General features: G+C 44.7%; 1 protein-coding gene across 12 annotated transcripts in view; it reads right to left on the bottom strand.

The window, feature by feature from the left end:
• odr4 (odr-4 GPCR localization factor homolog) overlaps positions 1-12,310 on the bottom strand; it is a 171,213-nt gene that overhangs the window by 67,072 nt on the left and 91,831 nt on the right. For 10 of the 12 annotated variants that reach the window (XM_038794575.1, XM_038794586.1, XM_038794581.1 and 7 more), the window contains one exon: positions 4,869-4,964. The exons of the other annotated variants lie outside the window; for them this stretch is intronic. In XM_038794575.1, the coding sequence (XP_038650503.1) occupies positions 4,869-4,964 (96 nt within the window). The remainder of the gene's footprint in view (positions 1-4,868; positions 4,965-12,310) is intronic. 12 annotated transcript variants of the gene reach the window in all.

Below are 12,310 nucleotides of genomic sequence, written 5' to 3'. Positions count from 1 at the left end.
AAGGGTACTGAGGGATAGGATTTCTGAGCATCTGGAAAGGCATTGCTTGATTAGGGATAGTCAGCACGGATTTGTGAGGGGTAGGTCTTGCCTTACAAGTCTTATTGAATTCTTTGAGGAGGTGACCAAGCATGTGGATGAAGGTAAAGCAGTGGATGTAGTGTACATGGATTTTAGTAAGGCATTTGATAAGGTTCCCCATGGTAGGCTTATGCAGAAAGTAAGGAGGCATGGGATAGTGGGAAATTTGGCCAGTTGGATAACAAACTGGCTAACCGATAGAAGACAGAGAGTTGTGGTGGATGGCAAATATTCAGCCTGGAGCCCAGTTATCAGTGGCGTACCGCAGGGATCAGTTCTGGGTCCTCTGCTGTTTGTGATTTTCATTAACGACTTGGATGAGGGAGTTGAAGGGTGGGTCAGTAAATTTGCAGATGATACGAAGATTGGTGGAGTTGTGGATAGTGAGGAGGGCTTTTGTCGGCTTCAAAGAGACATAGATAGAATGCAGAGCTGGGCTGAGAAGTGGCAGATGGAGTTTAACCCTGACAAGTGTGAGGTTGTCCATTTTGGAAGGACAAATCTGAATGCGGAATACAGGGTTAATGGTAGGGTTCTTGGCAATGTGGAGGAGCAGAGAGATCTTGGGGTCTATGTTCATAGTTCTTTGAAAGTTGCCACTCAAGTGGATAGAGCTGTGAAGAAGGCCTATGGTGTGCTAGCGTTCATTAGCAGAGGGATTGAATTTAAGAGCCGTGAGGTGATGATGCAGCTGTACAAAACCTTGGTCAGTCCACATTTGGAGTACTGTGTGCAGTTCTGGTCACCTCATTTTAGGAAGGATGTGGAAGCTTTGGAAAAGGTGCAAAGGAGATTTACCAGGATGTTGCCTGTAATGGAGAGTAGGTCATACGAGGAAAGGTTGAGGGTGCTAGGCCTTTTCTCATTAGAACGGAGAAGGATGAGGGGAGACTTGATAGAGGTTTATAAGATGATCAGGGGAATAGATAGAGTAGACAGTCAGAGACTTTTTCCCCGGGTGGAACACACCATTACAAGGGGACATAAATTTAAGATAAATGGTGGAAGATATAGAGGGGATGTCAGAGGTAGGTTCTTTACCCAGAGAGTAGTGGGGGCATGGAATGCACTGCCTGTGGTAGTAGTTGAGTCGGAAAATTTATGGACCTTCAAGCGGCTATTGGATAGGTACTTGGATTAGGGTAGAATAAGGGAGTGTAGGTTAACTTCTTAAGGGCAGCACGGTAGCATTGTGGATAGCACAATTGCTTCACAGCTCCAGGGTCCCAAGTTCGATTTCGACTTGGGTCACTGTCTGTGTGGAGTCTGCACATCCTCCCCGTGACTGCGTGGGTTTCCTCCGGGTACTCCGGTTTCCTCCCACAGTCCAAAGATGTGCAGGTTGGGTGGATTGGCCATGACAAATTGTCCAAAATTCTATGATTAACCTAGGACAAAAGTTCGGCGCAACATCGTGGGCCGAAGGGCCTGCTCTGTGCTGTATTTCTCTATAAGTGGTTGACTCTTAAATGCCTCCTGAAATGGCCCAGCAAGCTACTCAGTTGTATGAAACCGCTACAAAGTTGATAAAAAGGAATGAAACTGGATGGCGTGCCTGGCTTCAGCCCGGACACTGGAAATGATGAAGGCAAACTCAGCCCTTCGACCCTACAAAGCCCTCTTTATAAATATCTGGAGACTCGTGACAAAATTGGGAGAGCTGTCTCACATAGTCAAGCAACAGCCTGACAGCATGATATTGATGTAATCATACCTTACAGGCAATGCCCCAAACACCACAAATCACCATCCTTTGGTATACCCTGTCCCACCAGGAAGGCAGACCCAGCAGAGGTGATGGCACAATGGTATACATTGTGGAGGGAGTTGCCCTGGGAGTTCTCAACATCAACTTTTGACCTCATGATATCTCCGGGCATCAGGTCAAACATGGATACAGAAACCCCCTGCTGATTACCACATACTGTCACCACTCCCCCTTCAGCTGAAGGTTCAGTACTCCTTCATGTTGAACACCACTTGGAGGAAGCACTGAGGATGACAAGTCTGCAAAATATACTCTGGGTGGGGGACTTCAATGTCTATCAACAAGAGTGGCTCATTCACACCTCTATGGACATATGGCCAAGTCGTAAAGGACATAGCTGTTAGACTGGGTCTGCGAGAGGTGGTGAGGGAACCAACAAGAGGGAAACTTGACTTGACTGCATCCTCACCAACCTACCTACTGCAAATACATCTGTCCAAGACCGTATCAGGAGGAGTGACCACCGCACAGGCCTTGTGAAGACGAAGTCCCATCTCCACAATGAGGATACCGTCCATTGTGTTCGAACAGATTAAGCAACTCAAGATTGGGCAACTATGAGCACTGTGGACCATCAGCAGAAGCAGAATTGTACTCAACCACAATCTGCAAACCCATGACCCAGCATATCCCCCACTCTACCAGTACCAGCAAGCCAGGGGATCAAACCTGGTTCAATGAAGAATGCAAGAGAGGAGTAGCAACATGCTGTGTCAGCAACTTGGTGAAGTTACAGCACAGGACTACTTGTGTGCCAAACAGGATAAGCAGCAATTGACTGACAAAGCTAAGCGATCAAACAACCAACGGACCAGAAATAAACTCTGCAGTCCTGCCACATTCAGCCATGAATGGTGGTGGATAATTAAACAACTCACTGGAGGAGGCGGCTCCACAAATATCCCCATCCTCAATAATGGAGGAGCTCAGCACATCAATGCAAAAGACAAGACTGAAGCATCTGCTACAATCTTCAGCTAGAAGTGGCGAGTGGACGATCCATCTTCCTTTGGAGGTCCCCAGCATCACAGTTGCCAGTCTTCAGCCAACTTGTTTCACTTCACGTATTATCAAGAAACCCTGAAGCACTGGGTACTGCAGAGGCTATGGAACTTGGCAATCTTCCTGCAATAGTCTGAAGACTTGTGCTCCAGAACTTGCCGTGTCCCTAGCCAAGCTGTTCCAGTACAGCTCCGACACTGCCGTCTGCCCGGCTACGTGGAAAATTGCCCATGTATGACCTATACACAAAAAGCAGAACAAATCCAAACCAGCCAATTATTGCCGCATCAGTCTACTCTCAATCAGCAGTAAAGTGGTGAAAGGGGTTATCAACAGTGCTATAAAGCTATTACTCAACAATAATCTGCTCACGAACGCTCAGTTTGGGTCTCTCCAGGGCCACTCAGCTCCTGAGCTCATTACAGTCTTGGTCAAATATGGACAAAAGAGCTGAACTCCAGAAGTGAAGTGAGAAAAACTGCTCTTGTCATTAAGACCACTTGGTCGGGTATGGCACCAAGGAGCTGCAGCAAAACTAGAATTAATGAGAATCAGAGGAGAAATTTTCTGCTGGTTGGACTTATACCAGAACAAAATAAAATGGCTGTAGTTGCTCGAATCTAGTCACCTCAGCCCCATGACATTGTTCCAGGTGTTCCTCAGGGTAGTGTCTTAGGCCCAATTATCTTTAGCTGCTTCATCGGTGACCTTCCTTCCGTCCCAAGGTCAGAAATGGAGATGTTCCGAGATGAACATTGCACAATGTTCAGCACCATCATGACGACGCCTCAGATAATGAAGCAGTCTATGTCCAAATGCAGTGAGACTTGATTACTATCCTGTCTTGCGCTGAGAAGTGGAAGTAACATTTATGTCAGATAAGTGCCAGGTAATGACCATTTCCACAAGAAAGAATCTAACCATCACCCCATGACACTCAGTGGTATTACCATCACTGAATCCCCGCATTACCAACATTCTACAGGTTATGACTGACTAGAAACCAGCCATATAAACAATGACTACAAGAGCAGATCAGAGGCTAAGTATCCTGCAGTATCTTCCTGACTCCACAAAGCCTGTCCACAATCTACAGGGCACAGGTTACGAATGTGATGTAATACTCCCCGCTTGCCTGGATGGATGCAGCTCCAACAACACTGAAGTAGCTCGACAACATCCAGGACAAAGCAGCCCACTTGATTGGTAACCCTTTCACAAACATTCACTCTCTCCATCACCGATAATAGCGGCAGCAGGGTGTACTACCTACAGGTTACACAGCAGGAACTCATCAAGGTTCCTTAGGCAGCACCTTTGAAACCCACAATCATTACCATCTAGAGGGACAAGAGCAGTGATACATGGGACCACCACCACCTGGAAGTTCCCCTCCAAGTCACTCACCATCTTGACTTGGAAATATATGGCCGTTCCTTCACTGTCGCTGGGGAAAAATCCTGGAACTGCCTCCCTAATAGTACAGTGGGTGTGCCTACACCACATGGACTGCAGTGGCTCAAGGCGGCAGCTCATCACCACCTTCTCAAGGGACTGAAAACAGAAGTTTCAGTCTTCCTAATATTTAGTTGTTGGAAATTTCTTCTGTCTGACAAGGTAGACTTGGGTGTTGTTATCATACATATGGAAACTGATGCCGTGTTTTTAGATGTTGTTGCCGTATAACAAAAAGTGGTTGCGAAATAGGAGACACACCCTTGTGGGACAATAGTGCTAACAGCGCAACAGCCAGAAGAGAAGAAATTGCAATTGTTCTCTGGCTATGACTAAATGTTTATGAATGGGAACAGGCATGTGTTATCCACCCAGTTAGATGATGGTGGAAAGATTGTTATAGGAAAGATTGTTATAGGAAAGATTGTTATAGGAGTTATAAATATAAAAGGAACAACAGAAAAAACACATATTTTGGTCAGCAACTCTGTTGTAGTTAGACAGATTATATTAAATGCACTTTTAAAAGGAACAAATGTAAAATATTATTGAGCTTCCATACCGATCCTTCCCCTAATAGGCTATATGGTTCTTTAAACTGTCCATTTATCAGGTAACTGCTTTGCATAATTTGCTTTGCCCAGTTATTCAGACCTTTCTGGGGAGGGAAAATGGTGAAAGGGAAGAGAACAAAAACATACAAAGTGTCATCATAGACAAGTTCAACATAACAAAACTGAGCTACATTTGAAAAGAAATTCAAGAATACTGCATTACAAGGAGTATACTAACAATGAAATGAAATCTTTGGAAGTACAAATTCCACTGATCTAGAGTTCAGAGGAAAAAAAAGAGAAAAACGTGCATTTTAGAGGCACTTTGCACAACCACCAGACATCTCAAAGCGCTTTCTAGTGAAGTCACTGTTGTAATGTAGGAAACACAACAACTAATATGTGCACAGTAATCTCCCACAACTTCATCCAACAGGACCTTGTTCAACTTCTTGATCATTGTTCCTTTAACTTCACTGTTTTCCTGAGATATTCTTTTTGTCCCAACTCCCTGGTTCTCGGGCTTGTGTGTGTTCTCTTGGGAATTCTGGTTTTTGCAGCTCCTTGGTCCTGTCCAGCTGCTTCTGCATCCAGCTTAAAACTAAAACTCAAAAGTTGTTCCTAACCGAAGGTGGTCCTGGTTGCTAAGCAACACTCTAGTCTTTCTTTAAACCCTATTTACTTTCACATGCAAACATTTAATTAAAATGTAGCTAAGTTTGAAATTAAACCAAAATCCATCGACATGCAGGCACATTTGTTTGACATGAAATAACTGAAGTTTTAACCCTTTCTCACACAGAAACACAAAATTAAACTTGCTTAAAGCTATACCCTATTTCTAATACCTCCAAACACAAATATAGATGACTTAAAACTACTTATGTTTCCTGAGAGCCAGGTCACTTGGGATAACTTCACTGCTCTTCTTCAAAATAGGGCCATGGGATCGCTTACATCTACCCGAGCAAGCTGATCCTTGGTTTAACATCTCATCCAAAAGATGGCATCCAACAATAAAATGCTCCCTCAATATTGCACCAACAGATGGCACACAGAGACCTGCATTTTTTCAGTCACAATATTTGCCTCTTGTACTGGATATGTGTCAGCAGCAACAGAATGTCAAATAACAATAGTAGATGACTATATTGTTACAGTTGCTATAATTCGGTTTTGAATTTTCAGCCAAATCATTTAAAATTAATTAATTTCTGTACTACAATAGGAACTTTCTTTGTTTAGTATAAAATATTCAAGTAATACAGTTATCAACTTTGCTAGCTTTCTTTGAATATTCTATCTTCAATTAGGTATCTCAATCTACAATTTTTAAAAAATAAATTTAGAGTGCCCAATTATTATTTTTTTGAATTAAGGGGCAATTTTAGTGTGGACAATCCACCTAACCTGCACATATTTGGGCTGTGGGGGCAGAACCCACACATACACAGGGAGAATGTGCAAACTCCAGACAGAAAGTGATCCGGGGCCGGGATCGAACCCGGGTCCTCAGAACCATAGGGAGCATTGCGCCACCTTGCCGCTCTCAATCTACACATTTTAGGAGATTAACAAGTCAACACTATTTCAAAAGAAATTTGCTAAATTAGTACCCTCTCCACAATATTTTCATGTAATTTATGTTGTGTTGTTAGGAATCTGGTAAGATTTTCTGCTTACTTGCTTCATAAAGACAATACTCTTATTTTAAGACTCAATCTGCCACAAAAATCGAAAAAAAGTTTAAAAAACTGACGTGAGTAGTCACACAAGAGAATAAGAACATCAGTAATCAGAGGAGTAAGCCATTCAGCCCCTCGAGCCTCTGCCATTCATATGATCATAGCGGATATCATTTAGGCCTCAACTCAACTTTCCTGCCTGTTCTGCATAAATCTTTACCCATTGCTAATTTAAAATCTGTCTATCTCCTCCTTAAATTTACTCAATATCCCAGTGTCCACTGCAGTATGGGGTAGTGAATTCCAGATTCATGACACTTTGAGAGAAGACCGTTACTTTTCATTGCCACATCAACCACATTCCTTTCTTATTTCAATTTGTCAAGCTTTCACTATACCCTCCAGCCTTCCCGACTCTTTCAAACACATTTCTCTCCTTTACCTTGCTCAATGAATGCGAAACTTATATGAATGTAAAAGAAATCAATGCTGCTATTGTTTTTCTCATCTTCACCTTCTGCTCCGACAGGTTTTCCTGCAGTCTTTAAAATATGCCTTCTGGCTTCCAGATTCTTTCACAAGTTGACCATTTGATTTCTCAGCACTTACTCTCTCCAATCTATCTCCTTCTAAACGTCTGCTTCGATCGGACCAGATTAAAGAAAGCCTCATGCTCTTTAGGTTTGACTCTCAGTTAACACTCTCATTCTACAAACCTCCAACTGAGCAACTCCATCTTATCTCAGATTAAGTCGCATTTAACAATTCATCTCTAATGGCTTCCTGGCCATCAAAACAATGGTTTCGGCCATATACACCAACAACATTCATGGTTCTGTTAACCTTCAGCCCTATCTTTGGTTGAGGTCAAACAGCCATTGTTGGATGCTTTTTCCTATTTCTCGCTTGGCCGCTTGTGAATAGTGGTGGATATTGAACTATTAACTGGAAGTGGAGGCCCTACAAATATCCCCAACGCCAATGGTAAGAATATGGCCCCTGACAACATTCTAGCAAAATTACGGAAGACTTGTGATCGAGAATCTGCTGTGCCCCTTGCCAATCAGTTCCAGTACAGCTACAACACTGGCATCTATCCTGCAATGCCGAAAATTGCCTAGTTATATTATCCTATTCACTGGAAGCAGAACAAATGTAATACAGCTAATTACCATCCTATCAGTCTACTCGCAATCATCGTCAAAATGATGGAAGGTATCATTAACAGTGCTATCAGGTATCACTTGCTCAGCAATTGCTCAGTTTGAGTTCCACAAGGGTCACTCAGCTCATGGTCTCATTACAGCCTTGGTTCAAATATGGACAAACAAGCTTAATGCCAGAGATGTGGTGAGAATCAGGGGGAACATTTTCCACTGGTTGGAGTCAAACCTAGCACAAAGAAAGATGGTTGTAGATGTTGAAAATTGATCAGCTCAGTCCCCAGATATCAATACAGGGGTTCCTCAGGATAGTGACCTTGGCCCAACCATCTTCAGGTGCTTCATCAATGACCTTCCTTCCATCATAAAGCCAAAGGTAGGGATGTTCGCCAATGTTGACTACACAATGGTCAGCACCATTTGCGACTCCTCAGATACTGAAGCAGTCCATGCTCCATATGCAGCAAGAGCTGGACAGCATTCAGGCTTGGTCTGATAAGTGGCAACATTCACGCTACACAATTGCCAGACAACTATCCCCAACAAGAGCAAATCCAACCATAATCATCACGCTGAATTCCCCACAATCAATATCCTGGGGGATTACCATTGATCATAAACTGAACTGGACTAACCATATTAATATTGTGGCTACAAGGGCAGATCAGAGGGTGGGAATACTGTAGAAAGAAATTCCCCTCCTTAAAGTCTGTCCATCATCCACTAGGCACAGAAATGTTATGGAAAGTCTCCATTTGTCTGGATAGGTGCAGCCCTAACAACACTGAAGAATCCTGACACTATACAGAACAAAACAGCCCACTTGACTGGCACCCCATCCACCAACTCAACATACATTCCTGCCACCAATAATGCGCAGTGGCAGCAATGTGTATCATCTACAAGATGCACGGCAGCAACTCACCCAGGCTCCTTGTCAGCACCTTCCAAACCCCTAACATCTACCAACCAGAAAGACAAGGGTAGCAGATGAATGGAAACATCACAGGCTGCAAGTTCCCCTCCAAACATCTACCAACCAGAAAGACAAGGGTAGCAGTTGAATGGAAACATCACAGGCTGCAAGTTCCCCTCCAAGCCACACAACATTCTCATTTGGAATATTACCGTTCCTTTACTGTCACTGGTTCAAAATTCTGGCCCTTCCCAGCAGCACTGTACCTACAGCAGTTCAAAGTGGATCACCACCACCTTCCCAAGGGAAATTAGGAATGGGCAAATAAATGCTGGTACATCCAGTGAAGCCCACATCCTTTGAAAAGATCAAATATAAGAAAGAACTGCCTGACAGAAGATCACTATCATTCTGAGCACCACCTTCTCCCTGCCGCAAACCCATTGTTAACCTTTGTCCGGTGCCCATAAGTAATTTGGACTGTACTGAGAGATCAAACAAGGTTCTACTTGGACTTACTTGCAGCTGGAGCTTGTTAATTAGTTAATTGCATTAGGCCAGTTTTTAGAAGCTAGAGTCACAGTATAAATAGGGGCTAGATACAGTGCAGACTTTGTTTGCACTGAGTGCTGAGCTTGTGGCATTTGAGTGCTACAGTGAGAGTTTGGTGACTGAGGGAGTTAGGTGAGGAGGGAGTAAGGTGTTCCTTACATTTCATTTCCTATATTTATCAAAGAGCGTGAAGGGAACCAGGAGTTTAGAGTACAGCTGACTGGGAGCAGAGTCGGAGGGCGGAGGTCCAGTTGGTCCACGGGGCAGCTAATTCTGTAAAGTAAGAGGGGATGGAGGCTAGGGCAGTTGCATGCTCCTCCTGTAGGATGTGGGTGGTGAGGGATACCACTGGTGTCCCCGCTGACTATACCTGCGGGAAGTGCACCCAACTCCAGCTCCTCAGAGACCGTGTTAAGGTACTGGAGCTGGAGCTGGATGAACTTCGGATCATCCGGGAGGCAGAGGGGGTCATAGAGAAGAGTTACAGGGAGGTAGCCACACCAAAGGTACTGGACAAGAGTAGCTGGGTTACAGTCAGGGGAAAGAAAACTAACAGGCAGACAGTGCAGGGATCCCTCGTGGCCATTCCCCTTCAAAACAAGTATACCGTTTTGGATGCTGTTGGGGGGGATGACCTACCGGGGGAAGGCCCCAGAGGCCAGGTCTCTGGCACTGAGTCTGGCTCTGGGGCTCAGAAGGGAAGGGGGGAGCATAGAAAAGCAATAGTAATAGGAGATTCAATGGTTAGGGGAATAGATAGGAGATTCTGTGGTCGCGAGCGAGACTCCCGAAAGGTATGTTGCCTCCCGGGTGCCAGGGCCAGGGATGTCTCTGATCGTGTCTTCAGGATCCTGAAGGGGGAGGGTGAGCAGCCAGAAGTCGTGGTGCACATTGGTACCAACGATGTAGGTAGGAAAAAGGGTGTGGAGGTAATAAACAAGTTTAGGGAGTTAGGCTGGAAGTTAAAGGCCAGGACAGACAGAGTTGTCATCTCTGGTTTGTTGCCGGTGCCACGTGATAGCGAGGCTAGGAATAGGGAGAGAGTGCAGTTGAACACGTGGCTGCAGGAATGGTGTAGGAGGGAGGGCTTCAGGTATTTGGATAATTGGAGCGCATTCTGGGGAAGGTGGGACCTGTACAAGCAGGACGGGTTGCATCTGAATCAGAGGGGCACCAATATCCTGGGGGGGAGGTTTTCTAGTACTCTTCGGGAGGGTTTAAACTAATTTGGCAGGGGAATGGGAACCGGATCTGTAGTCCAGCAACTAAGGTAGACGATAGTCAGGACGCCAAAGCACGTAGTGATGCAGTGGGGAAGGTAACAATGACAAAGGAGAGTACTTGCAGGCAAGGAGATGGGTTGAAGTGTGTATACTTTAATGCAAGAAGCATCAGGAATAAGGTGGGTGAACTTAATGCATGGATCGGTACTTGGGACTACGATGTGGTGGCCATCACGGAAACTTGGATAGAAGAGGGGCAGAAATGGTTGTTGGAGGTCCCTGGTTATAGATGTTTCAACAAGATTAGGGAGGATGGTAAAAGAGGTGGGGGGGTGGCATTGTTAATTAGAGATAGTATAACAGCTGCAGAAAGGCAGTTCGAGGGGGATCTGCCTACTGAGGTAATATGGGTTGAAGTTAGAAATAGGAAAGGAGCAGTCACCTTGTTGGGAGTGTTCTATAGGCCCCCCAATAGCAGCAGAGATGTGGAGGAACAGATTGGGAAACAGATTCTGGAAAGGTGCAGAAGTCACAGGGTAGTAGTCATGGGCGACTTCAACTTCCCAAACATTGAGTGGAAACTCTTTAGATCAAATAGTTTGGATGGGGTAGTGTTTGTGCAGTGTGTCCAGGAAGCTTTTCTAACACAGTATGTAGATTGTCCGACCAGAGGGGAGGCCATATTGGATTTAGTAATGAACCAGGGCAGGTGATAGATTTGTTAGTGGGGGAGCATTTTGGAGGTAGTGACCACAATTCTGTGACTTTCACTTTAGTAATGGAGAGGGATAGGTGCGAGCAACAGGGCAAGGTTTATAATTGGGGGAAGGGTAAATACAATACTGTCAGACAAGAATTGAAGTGCAGAAGTTGGGAACATAGGCTGTCAGGGAAGGACACAAGTGAAATGTGGAACTTGTTCAAGGATCAGGTACTGCGTGTCTTTGATATGTATGTCCCTGTCAGGCAGGGACGAGATGGTCGATGAGGGAACCATGGTTGACAAGAGAGGTTGAATGTCTTGTTAAGAGGAAGAAGGAGACTTATGTAAGGCTGAAGAAACAAGGTTCAGACAGGGCGCTGGAGGGATACAAGATAGCCAGGAGGGAACTGAAGAAAGGGATTAGGAGAGCTAAGAGAGGGCATGAAAAATCTTTGGCGGGTAGGATCAAGGAAAACCCCAAGGCCTTTTACACATACGTGAGAAATATGAGAATGACTAGAGTGAGAGTAGGTCCGATTAAGGACAGTAGCGGGAGATTGTGTATTGAGTCTGAAGAGATAGGAGAGGTCTTGAACAAGTATTTTTCTTCAGTATTTACAAATGAGAGGGGCCATATTGTTGGAGAGGACAGCGTGAAGCAGACTGATAAGCTTGAGGAGATACTTGTCAGGAAGGAAGATGTGTTGCGCGTTTTGAAAAACTTGAGGATAGACAAGTCCCCCGGGCCTGACGGGATATATCCAAGGATTCTATGGGAAGCAAGAAATGAAATTGCAGAGCCGTTGGCAATGATCTTTTCGTCCTCGCTGTCAACAGGGGTGGTACCAGAGGATTGGAGAGTGGCGAATGTCGTGCCCCTGTTCAAAAAAGGGAATAGGGATAACCCTGGGAATTACAGGCCAGTTAGTCTTACTTCGGTGGTAGGCAAAGTAATGGAAAGGGTACTGAGGGATAGGATTTCTGAGCATCTGGAAAGGCATTGCTTGATTAGGGATAGTCAGCACGGATTTGTGAGGGGTAGGTCTTGCCTTACAAGTCTTATTGAATTCTTTGAGGAGGTGACCAAGCATGTGGATGAGGTAAAGCAGTGGATGTAGTGTACATGGATTTTAGTAAGGCATTTGATAAGGTTCCCCATGGTAGGCTTATGCAGAAAGTAAGGAGGCATGGGATAGTGGGAAATTTGG

The sequence above is a fragment of the Scyliorhinus canicula genome, chromosome 4, assembly GCF_902713615.1.
Source record: "Scyliorhinus canicula chromosome 4, sScyCan1.1, whole genome shotgun sequence".
Classification (NCBI taxonomy): Eukaryota; Metazoa; Chordata; class Chondrichthyes; order Carcharhiniformes; family Scyliorhinidae; genus Scyliorhinus; species Scyliorhinus canicula.
This window is presented reverse-complemented; position numbering and strand designations above follow the sequence as displayed.